This window comes from Balaenoptera acutorostrata, chromosome 8, assembly GCF_949987535.1.
Source record: "Balaenoptera acutorostrata chromosome 8, mBalAcu1.1, whole genome shotgun sequence".
Taxonomy (NCBI): Eukaryota; Metazoa; Chordata; class Mammalia; order Artiodactyla; family Balaenopteridae; genus Balaenoptera; species Balaenoptera acutorostrata.
In genome coordinates, this window is record NC_080071.1 from 48,737,837 (window position 1) to 48,765,247 (window position 27,411).

Sequence of the window (27,411 nt, forward strand, 5' to 3'; positions counted from 1 at the left end):
ACCAAATACTAGATACTATATTAAGCACTTTATATACACACAGAAACTATGAGATAAATATTATTGCCCTCACTTTAAAATGGCAAAACTGAAGCTCCAAAAGGTTAAGTGACTTCCTAAGGTCCCAAAGTTAGTAAGACATCCAGGTATGAGTCACCTAGGTCTCCTGACGCTAAATATACTTCCTGTCTTCCAACTATGGCAAGATCCCTTCAACTCTACTCCACAGTCAGTGTCATACGCATTAAAGGAGCTAATATGAAAAAATAATTACTTTTGTACATTCCATGAATGGGAAAATTATCATTCAAAATTTATGTTAATTTAATTCATAGTAATGTTTATGCAATGATACTATAGTTGTAACTAATGAGAATATATCACTTCAAAATAAACCCAGTCAAAAAATAATAGCACAGTCTTAAATAAATACAATAAATAATGACAAGCAATGAATACGATTTTAAGTAAGCATATTAAATTACCTGAGATCCTCTATTCATATCAAGACCATACCAAACAGGCTTATTATCAGGAGATTTGCTGGCCCACCAGGTTTTACGTGGTACACTGGATGGGTTTGCTGAAATACATGTTTCTCCTGTTTCCATGTTGCAGTAAACTCTGATTGCATCTTCAACAGACCCCTGGTTAGGATCAATCCAGTACTCACCTATTTTCCAAAATAAAAATATTTGCTAAATAAAAAGAACTTCAAACATGATTATGAGTCTCTAAAAGAATTAACAGAGGGTTTGAAAATATGAACTCATTGATTAAGGACTCTTTGAAGAGAGAATCGCAGTTAAGGAAACACTCTGCAGCTAAGGAAAAAGTAACTGTTATGCATTTGGGCCCTTTCTACATGCCAGGCACCTTGCCAAAAGGTACCTAAGGCTCAAAACACAAATGTGAAGAAAACATCATTATACCCATTTTACAAATGAGAAACTATACCAAAAAGAGAGAATCCACAGTAAGTAAGCAGCTTTGCCAAAATGAACGTGTTCCCACTTAATTTGTAAAGCCAATATTTTAAAACAAATAATAATGGAATGTAATAAAATAATGTATTCAAAACTATGAATAAAGTAAGTAAATGAGTCAAACTACAATTAGAATGCTATGAATTTTCTCATTGGCTCTATTTAGAATTGATCTTCTCATGTAGAAGAGATCCTTGAAGCAGGCTATACCAAGATAGTGCTTGGTGCTAGAGATACAGTCAGTAAACACACAAACTAATACATTTTTGTGCATATATGTCTCTGTACACATCTGTGTGTATATTTTGTACATATATAAAATATATGTATATATATTACATGTATATTTATATATGTATATATAAATATATATCATTTATATAATAGTATATGTAATATATGTGTAAAATATATAAATATATGTATGTATATATAAAATGTATGTATAAAATATATAAATATATGTATGTATATATAAAATATATATATAAACTATGTATGAAAAACTGCATTTTAAATGAAATGAAGGGGCATTTATTTGGTGGTGGGATATAAGGTATAGAGTTAGTAATCAAATTGCCTATTCTGCAAAGATAACAATTTTAGCTATCCCTGTTAATATCATTTCAAAGTTAACTGAAACTCTTAAGCATTTCATAGCTCATTCCTATGGCCTAGGATCTTTCTTTTCCAGGTCTTATTAGATTAATCAAAATGATAGAATTTTGCAAACTTCAGGCATGGTATATACAACTAGAGAAAAAGACTATTTAATTCCAAAATATTTTATAACATAACTATAACATAATCCTGCAGCAGAGATTACTGAAGTGTGATTTGTAGAACAGTAAATGACATGAAAGGAATTCCATATTCGAATAAATTTGGGAAATAAAATGTATACTTTATTCTACTCTTGATGATCCAACTATATGTTAGCATATTAAATCCCTGAGAATTACTGAGGTAATCAAATATATTTAACCTTGCTTAAGCAAGTATTTTGGACATTTATATCACCACAAAATTATCAATATTTTAAGACTTCTGGGTGGAAATGGAACTACCACCGTGAAACTGGATCACGAATAGGCTACGTCCTCTATTAAAGCGCTTAGCTTCTCACCCCCTAATTTTTCATATCATTGGCCATCCCCACCACTAAACCACAAACTCTGTGACTGTCCACCATTTTATCTCTTGTGTCTATCACTAAATAGAGAGTAAATAAAATATTTTGGAATGCATTGGAGAATTACACATCAGAAGCAATAAGCTTTGCTCAAATGGGCAGCTGTCTACTCACCGCTCTGCTTTGCAGAATGGCAAAGCTTTAAGTCATCACAAGTTCGGGCTGGGTGCTTTCTAGAGCCATCAGGGCTGCGCATGGTTTCGATCTGACTACTGAGTGACTTCAGGGTAGCATGCACCCCTGGGTCCGTTTTATTTTTGTCATCAGGAGCTGCCTGATCTTCAGTAAACTCTGGAAGTGGATCTGGCATGCTCTCATCATAGTGCCCCATGATATCCCCGAGAGCAGCTGTAAGGTGGCCAGGGGGACCCGGAGGGCCAGGGGGACCAGGCTCGCCAGAAGGACCCTAATTTAAAAAAATTGGAAATACATTTAACACATTTTTTTGGTTTTTGTTTTTCTATTGGACGCAAAGGCATCGATGGGACTTGGTGCAGAGAGAGTTACAATGCAACACCCCAATGTGATGGTACTTGGGAGATCTGTGACTCATGCCCTTTTTAAACTAGATGGTTCTGGCCTGCGAACCTGTAACATTCCAAGGGTGAGAAATGATGCATAATTGTTTTTCAGGCAACATATCTGCAAGTTGGCATCTGAGGTAAATAAAGAGCAAAGCACAAAATATTTGCTTTGATGTTTACCCTTGAAGATGTAATACATTTTATGCTAAGAACATATAGACATGCACACTCATTTCCAAACTATTCTGGGCAAGGCACAACTAAAATGTTTTAAAAGGATTTATGGACAGAAGATGAATGAGGATATGCAGAGGAGTTGTGGGTGTTAGTTCTATAAGACTACACGTCAACGCCAAGGAAATACACACAAGAAACACTCGCAAGAGAATTTCCCCATATTTCCAAATAAGGGGGAAAGCACAGGAAGTCTTTTTATGTGCATTAGTTAGTGTGTAGATCAAAATCCTCTATACTAAACAAAACTGGAGGAAGTTCTCTTTGTCCTTTTTATTAGCAAAAAATAAAGAATTCTCTTACTTTTTTTTGCCAAACCAGAACTACTGGAGCAAAAGGGAGATAAGCACAAAAATTAGCAGAGGCTAGAAAAGTGGATCCTCTCTATTAATTTCCTTCTGCATTTTCTCAAGGAAGAACTCAGCAACTTGAGAGAATTAACCAACAACCTGAAGATATGTGTGGTCCACATCTCTCGTGGGGAGTACAGTCCTGGCAGGCAGAAGGCTGGAGTTCTGTTACTGGCTCCGCCACTTGTTACATGGTTCTGGAAAGTTGCATCAACCTCTAGTGCAAACAATTTCCTCACCGTCAAGAGACTGTTAAATCTGTGGGGGTTTTTTTCCTTTAAGATCATATCATGATTCCATACGTTCCTTTATGCTAATCTCAGGGGAGGAGATTTTTTTTCTATCAAGGACCACTAAAACACAAGATAAAGTCAATCAAGAGCCACATAAGTCAGAGGTATTCCAATTCTGTGGCTGTTTTCCATTTAAAGTTGGAGAAATAAACAAATAGAAAATATTCCTCTTGACCACAGGAAATGTAAAGCTATTCTTTCCATGTAATAAATAATAAATATTTGGCTTAATGGTATTGACAATAAAGGGCAGATACAGAATAAGAAAAGGAAAATAAAACCAAAGAGGAAGAAACACCAGGGAGGGATGCATAAACTCGTATACACACATGCACATACACACATGCAAGCATGGCAGATAGAGGAGACTGCTTCTCAAAGTTTGTTTTCTGAGAAGCCAAAGTCTAACTAAAGCGATTTTTATAGCTTTACATAATCCTCAAGTCAATACTACTGAAATATTTTATTAAAAGTTTTAATTGAAATCCTTTCTGAATTCCATTTTCAGTAAATAACTCTTCGATTGCATATGCTTCACTTTTCAGCATTTTCATGAATGAATGCATTCATCAAATCTCACATTTAGTCTATTGCCTTTTAAAGCAAAGCAACATTTCCATAACTCTAATTATAATACAGTCATAACTTACTATTTGCTTTCATTGATATCACATGAAGTCAAGGCCTAGGTAGCTTGGACTCTGATTTTATATACTCTGAATAATCTGTATTAAAATGTTTGAAATAGCTACTTATACAGACAAGCTCTCATGTGACTTTCAGACTTGTTTTCAGGGTTCCCTGAAGTGTTTTGTCCATCATGCTGCACAGACATTCCTTAGACAGAATCCAAGCTATGAGAATGAATAGAAGCAATGAATCACTTGCATACAAATCTGTGATTTTACCTCAGGGCCTGCTTCTCCGACACTGCCTCGTACACCAGGAGGCCCGATGGGCCCAAGTGGCCCAGGGTTTCCTTCTTTACCTGAAGGACCAACTGGGCCTGGAGGACCCTGTAAGCAACAAAGACTGTATTTTAGATTCTAGGAAGAAAATCTTTACAGTACCTTTCTCTGATCAAAGAACTATTTCTTTATGGAATTAACACAGTGATTTCTCATATTCGTTTTCTTAATGACTAATAAATGGAGTTCTAGCACTTTCTAATGTTTACTACTTCATCACACATTTTCCACACATGAATTTTCCACCATCCATGCAAGGTAAAAGACCAGTGTCAATTAAAAACGTTAATGGACTAGTCATCTACTTTTACTGGTAGGCACTGCTTCAACAAATTTCATGTACTGTACACCTAACTAGAAATTCAATTAAGTAGGAGTAAGAAAATGACAGAAGGAGTGTCTGATATAAATTAAATTTGTGTGCCTAAACCCCAGAATCTCATCACATCCTAGTAATTTTGATACTGTTCTCAATTTTATGTGTGATTTGTTTGCACTGTATTTAGATACAGCAGAAATTTTTTCTAATGATTTTCCTAAGAAATTATGTGTGTCAATTGTTTTATGGCATTCATGACCTATTAGAGGCAGCATTAATACTAATGCAGAATTTCTATAAGCTTCAAATATTGGTTTCATTTTATGATTTGCTTCCTAGTTAGCCTTATGCCAACCATTTCTGAGGAACTATTACAATTACTTAAAGGAAAAAAATAAATCCAGCTTCAAAATCTATCTCCACTTCATGGTAAATCCTATTATATCATTTCAAAGAGTACAATTAAATAGAAATTTCAATAAACACAGAGTAAGAAAATGAACAAACAGATGAGTATATCCACCCTAGGTAAGAGATTTTAATGTGGGCCCATGAAGTAATATGTCATATTTCAGGATATTTCTACTTAAAGGTAAATGCTGAATGGTTTGTCTCATATGTTTGCTGCCAGCTTCAGAGAACCGAGGCCAACTCCAACTTCAATACCATGAAAATGATACTGAAGCACTAACAGTATACCACCAGGAGCATTATTATTTACATGTGCAACTTATTAAGTTTTGTTACTTACTCTTGGGCCAAATGGTCCTGGGATTCCAGCACTGCCTTGTTCACCATTGGGACCCTTAGTAGGAAAAAATAATGATGCCAAAATATTTATATCCTACGTTTTACCATTCTTAGCTTTTTCAAATGTCCTGTCATTGACTTTAGCAACATAAACTACTTTCATAAAGTCATCAACCTCTATAATGTTTCATGAGTTGGCCAATACTAAAGACAACTGCAGGAGTAATGGTGCATATATCCTTTTGCTTTATTTCTTTCCTACAAAATTACAGCAAATATATGAACAATTATATTGGATAGCTAGGTAATTAGTTATTCATCGAGATATTCTTTGAAATGAAAATAAGATACAAAAAAACCCCATCCGTTTTATAGACAAATAAATGTTCATATCAAGATGCCTGTGTATTCTCACATGCCGGGCAAATAATACTTAAAGGGATAACTTACAGGAGGTCCAGGAAGACCTTGAAGACCAGTAAAGCCTCTGTGACCCTTCTGACCTCGGTCACCTCGGTCTCCATGATCACCTTTGTCACCTCGAGGTCCTTGGGGTCCCTAGAAATAGGGTCATAGCATGGATATTGCCTGTTGAGACTACAATTTACTACAGTTTTACTTTGTGTAATTGTATTTGCTACAATTTGGGGTACTGTATTTTATATGAACTAATATATTTACTTATCTAAATAGTATTAGACCTAGGAATTTTTGTCTATTTTTCTCAAGGAATGAAGGTAATCCTTAAAATCATAAGCTATATAATAATGCTTTCCTAAAGATTCAGTTTTTTTATGTTTATCCTACATTCAGACTAAAATGAGGTATTTTAAAGTTTGATCTAGCCTATCTGAGACATTTTCCAAAGATTATATTTCACATATTTAGCTGATATCATTATGTAAAAATACTGCCACCATATATTCTTTTAAATTAAAACGTGAGTTCTTATTTACTTATGTTACTTCTAAGAATAAAATGTTTATTAAATTTGCATATGCAGATAAACTAACTAGATATGAGCTGGGACTATGTTAAGAAATTGGCCATATTTGAAAGTTGCAAAGGGAGTAGATCTTAAAAGTTCTACCACAAGAAAACAAAATTTGCAACTATGTGGGATCATGGATGTTAATTAAACTTACTGTGGTAATCATTTAACAATATACACCTGTATCAAATCATTACCTTAAACAAGTACAGTGTTATATGTCAATTACAGCTCAATAAAACTGGTGGAAAAATAAGAAATTGGCAAAAACTTGTTTGAACAAATGAAAGAGGAATATCTTCATCGAGCCACTCTCTTCCAAAGAAAACACAAAGAACTCTATGTTATCCTCATATCTGCAATATCTGTACCCAAATCAATCAACCCTGATCCTGAGAAACTAAAGAAAAAGCAATAGTTGAGAATCTAATTGTGGGACAGAAGCTACACCAAGAAGTAAAAATTATCTGATCAATCTTATCAGTCACAGACTTTTTCTTTGTTTGTAAAAGTCTCGGGTAGTAAAGGCAGCTCCAAGGGTCTAGTGGTTCACAGTAAACTGACAAGTAACACAGGGTCACCTACTACAGGGAAAGCTTCTGTTGTCTTTAAAGTTTTTCTAAAAGAGAATTGAAATTCTATCAATCTGACTTTGGAGAATGGAAGATACTATCAAATAGACTGGCTCTCAGGTTAACTTTTCCCTTATTAGTTTTTTGTTCTTATTTTGTTTGGTTCTTATTTTTTAAATTGGATATCCTAATTGTCAGTACAAGAATCTTTTTTATAACAAAAACAAGACTAGATTTCAGTAATTTTTACATATTGTATAAAACAATGTAAATTTAAATACTAAAATCAGTTTGAATGCTTTTACAATGTCAGAAAGGTTATTTTAGTTTAGGGATGCCCCCAAATTTCATAATTAAAATAAACTAAACCAGAAAGCACCTATTTAAATTATTAACTAGAGTTCATTTAATCATGGAAAACAAATTGTAACTGGTTAGAAAACCATTCACTTGACATACCATGTAACTATAAAATCTTCTCTAGCCTAGCTCAAATCAAAGCTGAGAATGATGATTTAATAATAGGTCATAATTTTAAGGCTATAATTGTTCTTCATGAATATAGATATTGATATTGAACACAGATATTGATTTATATAATGGGTGTGAAAGAAACATGACCTATTAGACTGCCCATAAGAGATGATTCACTCATGATAAGACATCAATATAATAATCATTAACCTCGAAGCAATTGCAAATAGCAAAAAAATCAGAACATGGGCAGGGCAGTCTAGTTGAAAATAAAATATATTTGAATAGTACTTTTCAAGTTTACAAAGAGCTTTCAAACCCATTTTCCTATGTAATTTTTAGAAAATCTCAGAGAATGGCACTATTTCTCCTGTTATTTTGGGGAGAAATTGTGACTCTAAAAGTCTTAATAGATTATTGAAATAATTTGTAGTTAAATTCAGAGGAGCTATATTAACATTATAAAAACAAATATAAACTCCTGGGTATCATTTTAAATCAACATTTTGTTCAAAGCTTGAAGAATTTGGTAATTTTCACTTATGAGTCTTAAATTGTACTTCTTCTCTGGGAGTATATTTTATGTAAGAAGACATATATATTAAAAAAAAAAAACAGAGAACTTACAAGTAAGCCACGTTTCCCAGCTCGACCAGGTGGTCCAACAGGACCCCGAGAACCCTAGAAGAAATTTTCATAGATATTAATACAAAAATATGGATGTATTATATAGATATAGAATTCAAGAATATATGTTTGTAGTTGAATACTTATATATGTGTATGTGTGTATCTAAGTGTATAGTTCTATGGCTAATTAATTAAAACCAGGCTGAAGTCCCTAGGTATAAGAATGTGCTCACTATAACCCGAATGACATTTCTATAGTCAATTTTATCAACGGTCTTCACTGAATGAAGATCACTTTAGTTGTTTACATAAGACATTACTTACTTAAATTTAACACGATACATACTTATTACATCTCCTGTAAACAACAACATTTTTAGATGATGAAAGTCAAAGCATCAGGATTCTTGAATACCTATTAGAAACCAAATTTTTAAGACTAAAAAAATTAATTCCTAATTGACTGTTTATCATTCTTTGTTTAGAGTCCTTAACCAAACACACATGTCATTGAATGCATGCATATATGTAGCTCATAATACAGTATGTTGATGTTTATAACTGTCAGTGTGAAACTGACTCTCCTTACCGGATCTCCTCTTTGTCCTGCATCTCCTGGAGCACCAACAGGACCAGGAGTTCCAGGGGCACCCTGAGAGCCTGGCAGACCTGCAGGCCCAGGGTCTCCACGATCACCCTGACAAGAAAACCATGATATTATCTTTTTAATATTTATTCTAAAACAGCCGTATTCTATATGCTCATTCTGTTCATGAGAAGGAAAAATATAACTTTTTAAAACATATTTTATTTATTATTTTACTAATATTTTACTTAAATATTTTAACTATATTTGCTTATTAATAAATCAAACTGAAAAGAATAAGATATTTTCCCCCAATTTCATCCCTCCCCTCACTCTCACCCTATTATTGCCATAGTCAAGATTGCTGGACTATAGGAGTGGTCACCTCCAGAATTCAGCATGTTTCTTAGACCAATAAGCCTTCCAACTGGGGTATCCGTACACTTGGTATAAACAAAAACTTTCCAAAGAGTGTAAAAACAGGGAAAATTCTAAGGAAACCACTTTCCAGATTTTCAACTTCATATCTGTTCTTTCAGAAAACTGAGTTGGAACATCCTTCCCTACTTCCTCTTTAATAACCACCCTTCTCCCATTTTATGAAATAAAAGCAGATATCGTACAGTCTGCAATCTTATTATGGTGCAGTGCTTCAAAGAATAAACACTACTGGGCATCAAACTAAGGGACTTTTCCAGAATGCACAGTTCACTTGAGAATAAAGCAAAGAGGTATTCGGAAAGAAAGAGGCATTTTACCCAGATGACCCCATTATGACAAGGCTCCGAATCTTACTTGTCTCTTTAAGTGAGAGATGAGATTATTGTTACGTGAACGTGCATTAATATAATTATTTGACTTGAGAAACGGAGTCACACCTTTTTTCTGACAGAAGTTAAGTCTTATTTGACTGATTAGTTTGGCAACCAGGATAAATTCTGGCAATTAGGTTAGAGAATTGATACATAATACACTGAATAAGCTGAATTGGCAACTCCAAGATTTTGAAAAAAATATATTGAAAGCACATGTACATTTAGAATTTACCAAGAATTACCTCCTTTGCAACTATTAAAACTTGTGATTAAAATAAAATGTGATGGCAACTTAAATTATGCGTAGGGGTTCATAGATTTTCAAAATTATATCAGGGGTACATCAGCAAAATCTTTGAAGACTACCACACTGGACAATATATTACGGACCGAGGGAAAAACCCAGATGCCAAGAGAATTTGCATTCCCTGGCTTTACGGTAGATGGAGGGGAGTGGCCTTACCCCAAGATTCCTCAAAACTTTTTCTTCCCCTCTCTTTGAGTGCCTACTAGATACTTTAAACAAGTTATTTGAAACACAAATGCCCAGTGGTATAGGTACTAATCATATCTAAAGTATTTGAAAATTGAGGCTCAGAAAATATGTTCAAGATCACACAGCTAGTTACTTAAAGAATCAAGATTCCAATCCAGGTCTCTCTGGTTTCAAAGCCCATTCTGCTACATGATGAGCTCCTGGAGTGGAAAGAGCCTCTGCATCATAATAGACATTAGAGAGGGTTTTTGTTTTTGCCTTCCATTTACTACTATGTAGTCTGAGACAACTGTGTGACTGCCCAAAGGGACTAGAGTTTCAGATAAAGTTGGGGATATTTTCAGTTCAGCACATGTCTAATTTAAAAACACATCATGAAATATACAATATTTAGAAAGACGTGGTTTATTTCCTCGTGGGACATTCACTTTAGGAGGTGAGCAGAGAAATTTAGATGTTACACAGCTCTATTTGTGCTGCCATACTTTTGTGAATGAGTTTGAAATTTAGACTACTTCATATGTATCCTCATCCAAAGCCTTCATGGTGCACCTTTTCCTACTGTTAATTAAAAAAATGCTGTCTCACTTGGCTGTGTATTCAAACTTTCATTTATAAGATCTACTCAAATTATGGCATTACAAAAAAGATTGTTACAATCAGAAATTTCAGGGCCGCATTGGAGCTATGAGAAGAAAGAGTAGCTTTTTACTCTTTAGTATGACAAAGATTTCAAATTTACATTACTCCAGATTTTTTAATCAGTGAAATTGCCCTTACACGTTCTCCAATAGCACCATCCCGTCCTGGAGTACCATCATTACCAGCTGGACCCTATAAAGAATCATATTTGAAAAATGAATTAACTGAGTAATAAAAAAGCACATTCCAATTGCCAGAAAAATTACAGCATGTTTTCCACCTCTCTTCCATATTATAAATTAGCATTTATGGAAATTTCAGTAGAAGAAAGTCTTCTGCCATCTTTCTATTACTTTGATTTGCCTGGAAAATTATTAACACATTCTTACATTTTTGGTGCCAACTTTAAATGCAGTTTTATTTAAGACACTATTTTCCACTTACAATTCAGTGCTTGTAAAGTGCAATGTTATTTCCTTTCCCCGCGTACATATTTCATATTCAAGTATTAAGAATGCCCAGTTATTTACTATAGCAGCTCAACTTTAAAACTGTCCTGGCATTTGCTACAAATTTGGGCTCTTCAATGTTTGGTGTGAAACAGTACTAAATCTATGCTCAGGTTGGCTTAATCAACCTCTTCAGTGGTGGGCCCAGAGGAGGAGCTCCACCACCAGAGAAGCCCCCAGACATTCCTCCTGCTGGGCCTCCTGCACTAAGTCTAAATTCTTCATTTCTATTTTTTATTTTTAAAAAAGAAAAAGTATTCAAATTCTTCTAAATAAATAGACAACAATTACATTCCTGGTATTTTGTTTTGTTTATATTATCAGTGGATGGTTTTCCTCACATTTACTTACCCAAATAATATCCTTAAAGTTTAAAGTAAAATATCTGCGTTTAGATATTAAATTACTTTAAAAAATATATAGTCTTCTCTTCCTATTTTATTTTGATTTTTTTCAGAACTATATTTTTACCATTTGAGCAAAAATTGCTTTGAAAGGCATTGATTGTTTCTTTCAAGAAAATGTGACACTAAATGTTTGGTGATTTACTCATTAAAGCACTGAACAGAGGAAATTCCAACCTATAACTTCTCCAATCACCTTTCAAAAGCTGATTTCCTCTCAAAAGAACCTAAGGGAACATGATCTCCATAATGTAACTTTATAGGGATGTGTAAGTAAAAGCATCTCTACTTACTTTGCCCTCTTCACAAGCTGTAACAATTATATTAATCCTATCACCATAAAACTTGGCACTTTTGACAAATATGCCGTTACAGAATGAAATAATAATAAGAGAAAAGGTAAATGGTTGTGTCCTTTCACCTTCAAAATAATTTGGCAACAACATAAGTCAACTAAAATACTTGGCTCCAGACTAGATGAAAGTCAGTGCAAGACACAAATCTTACTACTTTTTCCTATGTCATCATTTAGTCAACTCTCTAGGCAAGAACACATCAAGAAACATCACTAGGAAACTTCCTTCAGGTCAAATGTACAATTTCTAAATTTCTAAATTGACTTGTAAATTTAAAAAATGTCCCCAGGACACCCAGATGAGGAGGGGAGAGGGATTTTCACTGCAGTACTCACTTCAGGTCCTGATTCTCCCACAGGGCCATTTGAGCCTGGGGGCCCCACTGGTCCAGGCGGGCCTTTATCTCCTGGTGCACCAGTTGGTCCTACTTTTCCTGGTGTGCCCTGAAATAAAAGTATAAATACGTCCACCACTTCCGAAGAAGTTTAAGGAGGCCAGTTCACATAAAGGCTACATTTATTCAAATGGCACCCCAGTCCCTCCTTCTATAGTAATAATTGTCCATTATCCCACAACACTCATGTCACTGTAGTGCCTTCCCAGAGGCATGCGCACTTCTTATCACACTCATCCTGACATATCAAAGGGAATAAAAAGTATTCCTTGGCTCACTCCTGATAACAATAAGACAGCCCTTAACTCCCAGTTTTCTGGTTTCACATCTCCACCCACATGTCCCCAGTTCCAAGGTCCCAGCAGTAAATCTCTCTGTCTACATTCCATATAAAAACACCATTTTTTTCTCAAGCATGTAAACTTTCAGCAGTAAAATTTAGTCTCTTCAAACCTAACAGTGAGTTAAACTTTTATCCATACTCCAGGGAATATGAAATTCTTAGCACCCTCCAGGGAACAGGAGATTACTTTCAGAATCCTTCTTTATTGTTCACCCCACTTTCACCTCCAATATTACTTTAGCTCAACTACTTCTTCCCTTTGATGGTTTATGAAAACTTACTCTCTCAACAGTGAAATATGAGTGTTTCTGTTAGGCATGTTTATTTAAAAAGAGGCTACCTACTCACCAGGAGATTATCCTCCTTCTCTAGCTCCATGGATATTTTTATTCTTTGAAGAAAGATTTAGAGTCATCAAAAATCTATATCCTTATTTGTCTACTTCTCTAGTCCCAGGGTTAAATAACTATATTTTTCAAGGACTTTCTAAGGTACTTAAGTAAAGAATTTGACATTTAAAGTCAAAAGGTTTTTAAGATACTCAGAATTTGTGTCTAAAAAAGACTTCAAATCTATTAAGAAAAAAAAAAAGATAAATTTTCCCTTCACAAATTTTATTGCATATAATCAGATGAAATATCGACCAGTACAGCTACTCACTGCTGGGCCAGGAAGGCCGGGCATCCCTCGCTCTCCACGCTGCCCCGGCATGCCGACGATTCCTCTTTGCCCAGTTGTTCCAGCTGGACCAGGGGGACCATCTGGACCCTAATTTTGAGGACAAACTATAATGAGAAATTCTCCAGGGAAGACTATATGCAAGCACTTTACAATAGATCACAGCTTTACAGGTTTTTTGGTATGAGAAAAAGTTCTCTGTTCCATAAAACCATACTATATATGAGTAGTCAAAATGTGTAATCCACACTGAGCCTCTAACATTATTTAAAGGTGAGAATGGCTCACTTAGTTGGAAAGGAACTTGAAGATTAATGTGCATATTAGTAGAATAAAAGAGGTAACTATTCAGACAAATATTTTTCCTCTTTTTAAAATGACAAGAAAAATTTTAAAACAATGAAATAGGGCTCTATCTAAACATATTAATGTTGAGGCATTTGGATATTAAATAAAACAGTTCGGTTTAAAAAAATGTTCTTCATTCAATACAGATATTTAATAAAAAAATGTTTCCTTGTTTAGTTTCTGAACACCATATCCATGACTATTATATTTTTATATCTGTACATATACTTTTTCCTAGAGCAGAGAATTATAAATTAAAAACCTATAGGGCATAATGCATTTAAAGGATTACGAAAGTGCTCAGGATAATATATAAACAGTTTCTTTGTGGCAGTAATTCTTATGAATTTCTACTAGTAAATATCTCAGTTAGAGGTGGTCTAGAACAAAGATTCCAAACTTACAGGTTGCCCATCTTCTCCTGGGTCCCCTTTGTCTCCTGGGCCACCAGGGGGGCCAGCTGGTCCTCGATCTCCTAGTCGTCCGTGAGAGCCGGGGTCCCCACGAAGACCTGGAGGTCCCTCCTTCCCAGGTTCCCCTAAGGGCCCTGCAGGTCCTGGAGCTCCCTAGTACAACATAGAAAGAGACCCAGGAGGGCAAAGTGGAAGCCACGTTAGAAGACCTAATGTGATGGTCTCTGCCTCAGAGGCAGATTCCCAAGCCTCACAGGTCCATTTTTCCTGTTAGATGATCACTCAGTGGATTTAAACAAAAATAAAAAACACAGCTGCCACACAGCTGATTCATTTCCCAGAGGAAAATCTAAATTATTTGCAGACAATTACCTTTCAGTCATTATTAAAAGTGTGCTGACAATATTGAAAAATCAACTATACTTCAATTAAAAAATAAAAAATAAAAGTAAAGTGATTTGGAATTGCAAAAAAAAAAGTGTGTTGAAATTAACTTGAATTTTCAAACTCCATGAGGCTCTGCCCCAACAATGAATACATAATATTGATATTTTATTCTGTCTGACCTGATCTTATAATGAAAGAATAACTTCTATTAAAGATAATTTCATAGATTCTTCCTAACTGAAAGAAATGATTATTAGCACATAATACTGTTACTATTTAGTACCCAACTGAAATTAATTAACAGTCAAACATTGGGGCTTAAAAGGATCTGCAAATAAGCTCCTCCAGGAAACACTGGATGATTAAAGAAGGATTTGCTTGACAACATACCACTATGAATTATTGGGACAAGAGTTGTCAACATGGGCTAACAATTAATTAAGGGATTAAACAAAAGAACAAATAATAACTCACATATATGTGTGTATCATTATAATATGTACATATGTGTGTGTTTGTGTGTATTTTTATGTGTGTGTAAAATGACTCCACTATCAATGATTTCAATTACTGAATCGACTTACAGTAGGACCTGGAGGTCCAACTCTGCCGGCAGAACCAGGAAATCCTGTAGCACCCTAGAAATATAATATCATATAAGCAATTTTAGAATAAAAGTTAATTCTATATACTTTCTAGGGATTATTGATTTTACAGGGATACTTAGGCCTTTATATTCCTCTCGTTATGACCAATATATATTTTTTCTTTTATCCTATGTTTTTGGGAATGGATCTGGATTAACTGGTAGGAAGGATACTATTTTTCTCTTTCCACTTTCCAATTCTCTTGAATACATACAAGTATATTGAAGGCAAGGGCTAGAATCACATTAATATTTTATATAACAGAATTATACAAAGTACTTTGACATTATTCATTCCCTCTTCCATAGGTAATATATTATTTATGTTACATATGAGGCAGCTGGGTCTCCAAGATCAAAAAACTAATTTTAACCCAGATCTCCATCAAAGTTAAGCGCTCTTTCCACTACTGTATAGTTATACAACTAAAAACTTGTTGTTACGGGTTCAAATGCACTTTAAAATGGCTATAAAGTAATAGGTATCTGTGACTAGCTGTGTGTAATTCCCAGAGCTTCAAACCAACTTACAGGTGGACCCTGAGTTCCTCGACCACCTTTTAGTCCAGGAACGCCATTAGGACCCTAAAGAGAAAGAAGCAAACAAAAGATCGCTATAGTACAGAAAGATGGTCTAAACACAAGGTCAAACAGTGGGCACTGGACTCAAGTTGTGTCTTTTTTATTTTCAACTTACATGAGGGCCTGGGGATCCTGCCAGACCTTGTGGTCCAGGAGAGCCAGCATCGCCCTTCTGTCCTGGCTCTCCAGGTTCACCTTTTACTCCAGGCTGCCCATCAGGACCCTACATTAATTGAACAAATAAGCAGTTGATTATAACACTTACAGACATATGATTTCATGATAATTATTCCTAACATATCATTTATTCATATATGGTATAATGGTGCTTTGAAATCGGTATAAAAGCACAGAAGGAAAAAAAAACGCCCTGTTAAGATCTTTGAAGACAGTCTGAAAAAATAAGTTATGCCACCACATTTTTATTATAACAAATAAGTATATAATTCAATATAATGCAAATTCATCCATTTTGGGGCCAGTTCATGAAAAAATGTATTGAAAATGAGAATATTGCCTAGAAAACTATGTTTTCCAGGATCTTGAATATACCTTCAAAACATATGACAACGATAAGTAATTAAGTTCATCGCTGTAACAAGAGGAATGTTCGTTTGTAAATTAGGGATATTTGAAAATCATACCTGGGGTCCAGCAAAACCAACGGCTCCAGTTGGGCCATTTTCACCACGAGAACCCTAGAAGAAGACAAACATTACTGTAGCTTTCACACATTATTCTAAACAGGAACAGTACTTTAAAATGCAATTATATAAATTTGTAGTGTCTTGAAATGTACACATAGAGAAAGTAGACATATTGCTTGAGGAGGGCTCTTAAGCGTGATGTAAAGATAGGGGTCATAGAAAAAATTTTCCAAGGCCCAAAGTCTCAAAGAAGCTTCTAATTACTTAGTAAACGAGCTGCCTACCTAGACTTAATAGACTGTATAGAAATAATGCAGTGATTTTTTTTTTAAGTTTAATGAGAATAGTAAAAGGTGAAAACCAGGAAGTTAAAAGTAACCTAATCCAACAGGCATGGTTTTATAAATATCAAGACAAAATGATGAATTGTTTTACTGCTCAAGCTCATACTAAAGAACATCAAAATACTGTCACTTACAGGATTTCCACGGGAGCCAGGTGGGCCAACTAAACCTCGAGGGCCAGGTTCTCCCTAGAAAGCAGATTTTAGATTGTTATTGTCCAAAGCAGTGGCAAAACAGTACAACTGTAGGATTTGGGCCCTATGTGTAGGGCGGATGGGAGGAGAACTCTGAGATGATCTAGTCCAACTGTCATATTTTATGAAAGCGAAAACATTATGAAAAAGATTCAGCATTCAAATCTCAGGATTTTAAGTCCACAAAATAACAACTTGTGACATTACCTTTTCTCCAGTAGGACCTGCAGGACCGGGAGGACCCAAGGGACCCGGAAGACCCTGTCAATTAACATAACATAGGCATACTGAGCAAAAGAATGCACAGAAATCTCCATGTTTAAACAAACTAACAAAGAAGGGACTATTTTGTTACAGCCGACTGCTTTTGTAAAACATTACCTATAATAAACGATATAACTGTATATTCTCAATATTTTATATAGTCTAAAACAATTTCCAATGGATTTTCTCCACAAAACGTTTTAAGCTCTTTCATCCAACTCAACTCCTCCATATATAACACCGTCTTCAAATATTAGTATGAAATTAGTGCTACCCTTCAACAATGTTTCTGTGTTTCTTAGCTTATTTAATTTTGCTAATACCTATTTGAAATGTGACAATAGACTGAAGAGGCTTTTCTTCTTTTGTATAGAATACTATATTCTTAAATTATACTAGTGAAATATCACTCCTTTATTTTTTTAAAAAAGTGAAATTCTACTAAAGCACTCAGTTTTCCGCATTCCCCTGAGATGAAAAGGAGTTGCACTACCCCGCTACACTGAAGATGATGGTGTTCTTTGGCTCAGAATGTAGGGGCGCTACCACATGGGGTTTTCTTGACATGAGGTTACAATCTTTAAACTGCTGCACTGTATTGGAATCCTTCCTAAGACAGGTTTTCTCTCTGATATTTGTGTATTGCCTCTTCACAAGCCGCCCAGATATTCTTTTGTCATTTAATTTCTGTATGCATTACTGAAGAAACTTAAGGAAGAAAATGACTTTTTAATTTTATATCTGTGACAAGAACATGAGAAAACTGTGATCTTAAATTCTCCAGATCTATAATGAAACAATGTTCTGCCATCCATTTACCTAATATACTTCCTTAAAGGATTTGATTAAATATAAAGGTGACTTCATTACATTCACATTTTTTTCATACAGAAAAAAAGTGATTCTTTTTTTTCCCTTTACCATGAGATTACAGCAAATGCTCTGCTCTGCTTCTTCCCTAAAACAACATATTTCCCTCACTGAAAATGAAGCAGTCATTGCTTAAATCTTGATCCTATTGCATTGCATTTCCATAGTTCAAAGGAACAATAGTTATATATTTCAGCTTTCTCCTTAAAATAAACTGTCAATGCATCTCTCCTTCAAACAGCACTTCACTACTTACCGTGCACTCCAGACCAACCATGATGTGAAATACAAACAATAAACCGGATTTACTTAGACCACTTTTTGAAATATTAAATCAAATATTAGATTTAATTAAAAGGCAAGAGATATTTTGAGTTCATAATTTGCTAAACTAAGTGTTTCACCTTAATTAGCTTTCCAGAAAAAGAAAAAAGGGATACTTATCACTAAGGCTAAAACTTTTCTATAATTTACTTTATTTTTTTAATCAAAAGTTAATATAATCAATGTATTAACAGTGGCTCAATGGACAGAATCAAAATATTAACAGTGGTTCAGTGTCATCTCTTTTTTAATAGTATAACGGCTATTGTCAGGACACAGCATGACAACTAACAGCAAACCATGTCATACTGAACCAGAAACTATTTATCAAATATCAGGAACTATTTCCAGGAAATGCTGACTGTCTGAGCAACTGTAACTACCTGCTCTTACCTGAGAGGATCATTCATGTCTGAAAATATATTTTCAGTCTGATTGTCTGATTATCCTTAGAATTGCAAATACATTCTATTTTTAAGGACATAAAGTTTGTTAAATGTCAATTTCTGGAAGGATATTAAACAATCCTTCTTTACATTTCACTTATTCAGCCTCTTTATCAATGAAAGCATTAATGACGATTCATCATGCAGTAATTTTCTCACCCCTAACATCTAGCATATTGAGAAACATTTGTCACACCTTTGGCTACTCTGTAAAACTCTACTTGCCTGCACTGGAATGACGTCTAAGGCAACTCATTAGATCAGCATTTTAATAAAAATAAACATTGCCTATGAAATAAAAAGATAATAAAGATAAAGAGGGCCCCACCGCTTAAAGCACCAATCTCATATGCACAATAAAAATGTGTCTTACTTCATTCTCTCAGTAATGACTATTTTTGGGCTTGTTCTAATTCAAGGTAAGCAAAATGAATATCCGTGGTCCATCAGTGTCAAATCTCAGATCTCATCATCCTCCTAATCCTGACAACCATGGAAACATGAACCTTATTTTTAAAAGTTCAGGCAAATTCATACGATAGTGATGATGCTGATTCCTAGCCCAGCTGCTGAAAGGAATGATTTCACTTACTCTTGCTCCATCATTTCCAGCTGTGCCTTCAGCACCCTTCTCTCCTATGCCACCCTGGGAAAACATACAAAAGACCATTTAATCATTTAATTGTCTTTTTCCTACACTTGCATGGAAGCTTCATGAACGCAGGGACTGCTCTCTAATGTTGACAGCTGTATCCCCTTGAGCCTAGAACAATGCCTGGGACTGAACATTTTCTAAGTACACATTTACTGAAAGAATGAATGAATGAATGACTTGTGACTTAGGATGGTAGAAGTAAAAGTCTGCCCAGGAAGTCATTATCAGTAGAAGGTGTAAATGGATGAACTAAACAAACCACACTTACTCTGTCACCCTTGGGGCCAGGAGTTCCTGCAATTCCTCTTTCTCCCGGCATACCTTGAAGACCTGGTGGGCCTGTATCTCCAGGGGTCCCACTTGGTCCTGGATTGCCCTGAAATGAACCAACAATAAGTAAGCTCACCTATATATTAAGGTTGAAACTATATGAAATTCCTGTTTTGGTAAATCAAAAATAGTAGCATCTTGGCAATTTCATGTGGTTCAACCTAGTGCTTATATTTTTCATTTGGGAAAATCGACTCTGAGTTCATTTTAAAAAAATCAGATCTTGCTGTTTTGATTGTTGGTTTGTTTTCAACATTCTCTTTGGAGAAATTGGGTACCAATTCAAATAAAAATGATAGAATTGCCTTTTTATTTTCTTTTTTTGGCAACATCATAGGGATTCTAATAAAAAAAGAAGACATCACATTTAGAGAGTACTCCATTCTCTCTCTAAAGAACCCATGATATGAAGCTGGCTTTCAGGCTCATTTAGTAATTAAATTGAAGCAGATCTTCTGCAATCACTCTGGCCCTTGAAGGTGATAAGGGATCTAATATTATATGATCATGAAAAATTCTACTTCAGTTGTTTGCACTGAAGTTGGCCACACAGACTTCTACCAATTTTAAAACAGCACCCAAAAGGAAATGGTACTGATTTTTGCCTTATAATGTATTGTACTTTCGGATTTCAAAAATGACATACTTTCATATATTAAGTAAGCAGAACTGTAGAAACTGAGACAAGGAAAATGGAGCATATGATTAGGAAGACATCCTAATAAATTACGCAATTTTCAATTTCTTGCCTCTGCTTATTAATAGAAGTCATTAATAAAAGTTATATAAATAAATATTAGAAACAGGTTTGTATATGAGAATGTATCACTACTTTATGTAGTGATCAAAAATCCCATCAAAGAAGAGATTCTTTTTTACCTGACTCTTTAGTGCCAAAGCAAAGCCAAGTAGGTGCTCATTAAATATTTGTTGAAGAAATTATATAATCAAATATTTTGTAAAAACAAGAGAAATAAATAAAATAAATAATAATAAATCCTAGCACCATTATGTGTTTATTGAGCAGTAATTTTAGACCATTTTAAACTACTGAGCTCACTACCATACTTACTTTTGGACCATCAGGACCGTGTCCTCCAGCCATTCCCTTCTCACCAGGAAGTCCAGTTATTCCTGGTTCTCCTCTTTCCCCTGGATTTCCTCGTTCTCCCTACACAACATAGGAATGTCAAACAGTCTTAGTGCTTGGTCTGAAAATGGGTTAAAAGTGTTCCTGGAAATGTGAAAAATGACTTCTACTGGGAAAAATTTAGAAATTAGCAACTATTAAGACTCAGTTTTCTAATTTAATAAGAAATGAACTTGAAGTAAGCGTATACTAGTTTCACAGCACAAAATATTTCTCATAAGATTGATTTTCATTAAGTAAAAAACTGTAACAGTTAAAGCCCAGTTTAAGATAAAAGATGCTTTTTCAAACTGAAGCCAATGGACACAAGTTAATCACGAAGAAGAAGAAAATACTTACTCTAGGTCCTAAGGGGCCAACTGCTCCAGGATCTCCAGGAACTCCCTATAAAATACATTTTTTTTAAATGAAAAACTTTCAACTGAACTTTAGGTATTTATTAGAAATCTTTCCAGATCATATACCTAATTTCTTCTAACATACTATTAGAAGTCTGACTAAGCCCATAATATTGAAGAAAGAAAAATGTGTACAATTTTATAAACAATGGGATATCATATACATTGGATGGAAATATTTTTCCAGAAAAATTTATATTATACATGAATGATTGATTTTTGGCAATGCGTTCATTCAAAATATTATCTCACAAAGATATTATTTTTAGCAACAATAAAATACAAGTAAAAGGCCTTTTATTTCCTAATGGAATGTGAAAAACTTAACAGAGGAAAGTGAAATTAAAAGCAATGAAGTACTAATCTTTTAAATAGAACCAATTCAATTCAATTTAATAAATATTTCTTGAACATATAATATAGACAACACACTCTACTAGGAATTGTGGGTTCAAAGTAATGTAGTCATGACTACATTAAAAGTTTGCTCTTAACTAAAGGAAAATTTGTCATTTAAAACTTCTCTGTTTGATAAAGACAGTAACTATATCAAGTAGGCCTCTAGTCTTGTCCCTTGAAATGTACTGTCTTCATTGTGGCATAATCTTCCTAAAACCCAAATCCAATAGTATTTCTCTCTACTTAAAAGCCCTTCATTAGCTTCCCATTACTCTAATAATACGAACAAACTAGACTCAAATTAAGACTTTCCAGAATCAGGCCCCTGTCATTCTCCAGCCTCATCTTCACCCTCCTCAAATTGTATTTCACGTTTCTGACCTACCGAACTTTTTTCAGTGCCTAAATTTGATCAGCAAGCCTTTGCACTTGCTGTTTCCATTTCCTGGAGTATTTTCTTACCTTCCCTCCTCCCCGCTTACCATCGTTCTTCCTTCAGATCTCATAAAAGATATTAATTTGTCCAGGAAACTTTTTCTAAACCCCAATGTCTGAATTAGGTGCATCTTCTAGGTTTACATACACACAGTGCCTCTCTTACCTTAGCATTTAGAATATGCTACTGTTGTAACTGACTTTCTATACTCTCTGTCTCCTAGTAAAATAAAATACAAGGCAAGGTCCATGTCCATCTTGTTCTATTGGTTCAGGCCAAGGCTTAGTAGAGCTTAGCACAGAGTGCTCAGCAAATATTTTTGAACAGTTAAATGAATGAATAAATCACTCAAAGAAAAATAAATTACATAAACCTATGTGCTGGTAAAATGACAGAAATAAAATGGTAAGTTTCTGTTCATAACCCTTTGTGAAGCCTCCAATAAAATGTACAGTAAGACATACTTAGTGATTAAGAACACAGTATAAGCACATGACTTGGGTTCAAATCATATCAGCTGTGTGACTTTTGGAAAATTACTTAACATCCGTGTGCCTTATTTTCCTCATCTGTAAAATGGGCATAATAATAATAATAGTACCTAGTACATAAGAGTTGTTTTGAGGATTAAAGGAGACAATTAAAGCAAAGCAGAACAGAGCCTGACACATAGTAAGTGATATTATGTTAGCAATTTTTAGTACTGCTATCCTTACTATTTAAACACTTACCTGATCACCTGGCTTTCCACCTTCCCCAGGAGGCCCTGGAGGACCAGGAAGCCCCTAAAGCAAAAGTAAGAATATAAAATTGTGACTCTGTGGAAATTTAATAGGCCACCAGTGTTAACAGTTCACAATTCATGGAGCTCCCTGACTATATTTTCAAGCAAAAGACATTATTTAAACACAAGTTAAGCAAAGCAAAATGAGAAACCTACATCCTCTAACATAACACAGCAGCTAGTCAGTTCGTAGGTTTAGATTTTCATTTGCACACCACTTAGCAAAAAAGAGGTAAGAATATAACAGTAGGTTCTTTATATTTGTGGAGCTTTTAATGGCTCTGAGAACAATACTTTAGGCTGCTAGAATAAATATTGAAAGTTAGTCCTGACAGTTTTTTCCCCAAATTATGATTATCTATGCTATTAATCTACCATCATATTTAACTAAATAAATCATGAAAATTTGTTCAACAAAAAATTTTAGACACTGTGTCAATAAAATTAGATAAGCCTTAATATAGTTAAATAAATCTTATTGAGATATTAAGAACATTTTATGATTTATAATTTGTTAATAGGTTTGGGGTTTGATCAGTTGTTCAGGGGAAATCTGTTCCTTCTCTTTGAGCAAAAATGTTTGATTTTGTCCAAATGTCTATCTTATTTACCAAAAGAGGAATGACTTCTTTGAAAATTGTAGAATTTCACATCATTCAACCATATCTTTTTATAAAAAAGCATTTTGGTTAGGGGAAGAAGAAATGGAAGACTGTGTCAGTGCATACCTGAAAGCCAGTGGGGCCTGGAGGGCCTTGCTCTCCTCTCTCCCCAGCTAGACCCTAAGTCACGAAGGAAAGAAAACCATGAACATCAAAAGCCAGATCCTTATGCCTGCTTCCTACTTGTGTGAACCACCAGAAGTATTTATATTTCTTTGTATTTCTTCCAATCACAAGTTTTTCATTTTAGCCAGATAATAAACTAGTCCTAAATGTCACCTAATGGTACTGGTTTGAAGTCCCTGATGGTGAGAAAATATCTTCTAAAGCCAGCGAAGAAACTGATAACATGTGTTTATTTTTTTATCCAAACATAAATGTCTGGAGCCAACTGTAAAATTTGGGGGGAAATTGACTATTGGCATGGAAAAATCCATTACTTTTATATGTCTAATCTAAAAGGGTAATTAATGCTTCCATTGTAGTTTGTTTCTCAGTATTATAAAAATTATTAATCAAACCTTCAAAACTAGAATAACTAAAGAAAGCAAAGCTAACATTTTTAAAAAGATATTTAAATTGCCCCATTCCAAAACAAATAAACATGCCATAATATTTCTGATAAACAAAATTTTAAAATCCTAGGATGAAAATATACCTCAAAGGATAAATATTATTCCTTTTTAGTCCATCCAAAAAAAAAAACCCTTAAATAAATTTCTATAAGACACAATATTAGAAAAAAAAACCCGGTATAATCGAGTATTTATATATTTTAAATAAAATACAGTATAAAATATTTGTCAGACACTACTTTCCTCACATAATTTTCAACTGTGATAACACAGAGATGATGAGGTAGCTTTTACCATCAGCATTTCATAGAAGTTTAAAATGGAAAGACCAATAATTCTATTTAAAAAGGCAGAAGATGCCAGCACAGGAATTAAAAGAAAAGATAGAACTGAAATTCTTCCATCTTGCACTTTTTTATTTACTTCCCCCTGAAACCTATCCATGAGTAAAGTTTCAGACATCATCACTGAAGGATGCAATGTGAATATATTCTCACTAAAAATTACATACCGGGGGGCCCACAGGACCGGAAGGACCAACTTCACCATCTTTTCCAGGAGCTCCCTAGCATTACAGAGAGATAATTTATGAGGTGAGACCATGAGAATTTGGGTAATTTCATATATTTTTTTTTCTTTAGCAGAAAATGTGTAGTTACCCTCTGCCCAGGAACACCAGCATTTCCTGCTTCTCCAGGTTTTCCAGGGTCACCCTAAAGAATCAATGCAAACTAATTTAAATTTCAATCAGTTTGCTATAAACATGTCAGCTCCAAGTGAGGATTATGATGAGATGGCAACATTATACACTGTACTCACACTGCTACCTTTGGGGCCTGGAAGACCCATACTCCCAGGCTGCCCTCTGATTCCTATGGAGCCTGGAGGACCTGGGCGGCCATCCTCTCCTGGAGCACCCTACACAGTTGACAGGAGCAAGGTAAGTTTCGCATAAGTTCTCTCTGAATGTTACATCACCCAAATTGTCACTTGCCTTTCCTTACTATAAAAGTTATGTAAGTTTTAAATTAAGCTACGTTTTTATTTTAGTGAATCAGGACAGTTGAGTGTTTTAAAAAAACTGCTGAGGTATCTGAATGTTTAGAACAGAGACTTCATTCTTATTCTATACACAAGCCTCATCTTTATGTCTCTTTACATTCTCATATTAATAGGGGAAATCTTCCTTCTTTCATTTACTCTTGTTTGTGGTAATGAAAACTCAGGACTTCCATTTCACATTTACTGTATAAGGGAAGGGCCCAGAATATATGAACTGTCAAATTTATACCTACTTATCTCTTAAATGTATAAAATTGGAAGGATATCAAGAAATGAGAATGTTGCTAACAAATTCCACTAATATTAATAAATACATCATGGCAACTTTTTCATTTATGTCAGAGAAGCAATTACAATCTCAAGCATTTATTTCAATACAATGTTATCAATCTTTGGTCATTTTGAAAATACGCAGATCCTTAATATTTGCTTCCAGGAGAGGAAGGTACATTTTAAACATGTAAACATGATTAGCATCCACCGGATCAAAAATGTTAACCTTAAATTAACATCTTACCATTGAAGTTGCATGTCTATTGAGAAATATTAATGGTGGTGGACTTTTGTTTAAATTACTTACCAAAGGTCCAAGTTTTCCTTCAGGACCTTGAACACCAGGATTTCCTGTCAGACCCTGAAAATTAAAAGCAATTGTCAGTTTGTTGCTGACCTGCAACTGGAGTAAAGATTCTAAAGAGCAAAAATAGCACTGCATTAGAAAGATCCAGTTCCGCTTGGCAAGGCCCACTCTCAGTAGCCTTAGGCTCCTCTAGACAAACTCACAGGACCATCATGGACCTCACCCAACCTGGCTTCAGAAGGATACAGGGCAGACAACACAACATGCAACAAGGCATCACGTGTGGCACTCTCCACTGGGACCAGTCCTCACAGCACGGCCTTCAGGGCCAGACTCTAAGCCTCCCACAATGGGAGGCCCGACGTGAGAGAATCAGTCTGCCTGGCGGGTGCAGGAGCCATCCTGGTTTGAAATCTCACATAACCGATATTTGTAACAGCACCTTGGACATACTGTACTGGTCCCAGCAAGGTGAATGCCCAGGTACAAGTCCCTGCAAACTCAGGAAATCCAAAGCTATGCCTCCTACCAGTTTTTTTAATTCGTTCACTGTCCTCCAAGTCCAAATGCAGTCTACAATCAGGGATCATTTTTACTAAAAGTAATTGAATGGTCATTCAGCTGGCATTCCACCTTTATCATGTGTCTAGGGAAGAATATTGAAGATATTCATCGAAGATGAACCCAATGCCTGTTTCTCACATAGAAGGAGAAAGGGTTGTAGGAGACTTTTACTCATATATCTAACACTGGGTTCAGAATAAAGAACTTATGCTGAGCCAAATGTATCTTTCCATGAAGCTTTCTGTATAATCCTTTTCTCTTTAAGGGGCATTGTTGACAACTGAATATAAGGGTAATTCCATAGTTCAAATGAATTTTCAAGCGACATTTTGTTAAAATGAAATTTGTCAGGAATTCTCTGTGCTAAAAGTCACATAAGTTGTTCATCAGCAAGTAAAGAAAAATTATAAAAATTGATAAACAAGATTTTTTTTTCATATCAAGTGGTAAAATTATTAATACATACCTCTTTGAATACAGGAGACTAGAAGTTACTTTTTTTTTTCTATACATGATAAAAATAGCAAACCATTCATTATTTTAAAAATAATGAATCAGGTCAAACCCAAAGAAAAAAACAAAGAAATGTTCCAAGTCGTGAAAGCAAGCTATTAAAAAAAAAAAAAAAAACCTTTAAAAAACCTTTAATGAATTCTCAGGAGCATATCTCCTAGGCTGATGTAGAAAAAACTGCTGTGTTCTTACCCGAGCACCTGGAAGCCCAGGTTCCCCCGGACGTCCTGGATCCCCCTGACCACCTTTAGGTCCTGAAGAACCTACAGGACCCCTCTCTCCTTGAGCCCCCTGTTCCAAAGCAAAGCAGAACATGTCAGAAAAAAGGGAGTG

General features: G+C 34.9%; 1 protein-coding gene across 1 annotated transcript in view; it reads right to left on the reverse strand.

Annotated features, from left to right (window-relative positions):
* COL5A2 (collagen type V alpha 2 chain) overlaps positions 1–27,411 on the reverse strand; it is a 143,483-nt gene that overhangs the window by 4,187 nt on the left and 111,885 nt on the right. The window contains exons 25-52 of the mRNA XM_007196137.3: positions 27,271–27,369; positions 26,002–26,055; positions 25,179–25,277; positions 25,019–25,072; positions 24,871–24,924; positions 23,851–23,904; positions 23,070–23,123; positions 21,445–21,489; positions 21,028–21,126; positions 19,894–20,001; positions 19,563–19,616; positions 17,274–17,327; positions 17,007–17,060; positions 16,526–16,579; positions 15,997–16,104; positions 15,831–15,884; positions 15,238–15,291; positions 14,258–14,419; positions 13,488–13,595; positions 12,426–12,533; positions 10,960–11,013; positions 8,872–8,979; positions 8,281–8,334; positions 6,067–6,174; positions 5,618–5,671; positions 4,488–4,595; positions 2,293–2,584; positions 486–673 (exon numbers count right to left, since the gene is read on the reverse strand). Coding sequence (XP_007196199.2) covers positions 486–673; positions 2,293–2,584; positions 4,488–4,595; positions 5,618–5,671; positions 6,067–6,174; positions 8,281–8,334; positions 8,872–8,979; positions 10,960–11,013; positions 12,426–12,533; positions 13,488–13,595; positions 14,258–14,419; positions 15,238–15,291; positions 15,831–15,884; positions 15,997–16,104; positions 16,526–16,579; positions 17,007–17,060; positions 17,274–17,327; positions 19,563–19,616; positions 19,894–20,001; positions 21,028–21,126; positions 21,445–21,489; positions 23,070–23,123; positions 23,851–23,904; positions 24,871–24,924; positions 25,019–25,072; positions 25,179–25,277; positions 26,002–26,055; positions 27,271–27,369 — 2,496 coding nt within the window. The remainder of the gene's footprint in view (positions 1–485; positions 674–2,292; positions 2,585–4,487; positions 4,596–5,617; positions 5,672–6,066; positions 6,175–8,280; positions 8,335–8,871; positions 8,980–10,959; positions 11,014–12,425; positions 12,534–13,487; positions 13,596–14,257; positions 14,420–15,237; positions 15,292–15,830; positions 15,885–15,996; positions 16,105–16,525; positions 16,580–17,006; positions 17,061–17,273; positions 17,328–19,562; positions 19,617–19,893; positions 20,002–21,027; positions 21,127–21,444; positions 21,490–23,069; positions 23,124–23,850; positions 23,905–24,870; positions 24,925–25,018; positions 25,073–25,178; positions 25,278–26,001; positions 26,056–27,270; positions 27,370–27,411) is intronic.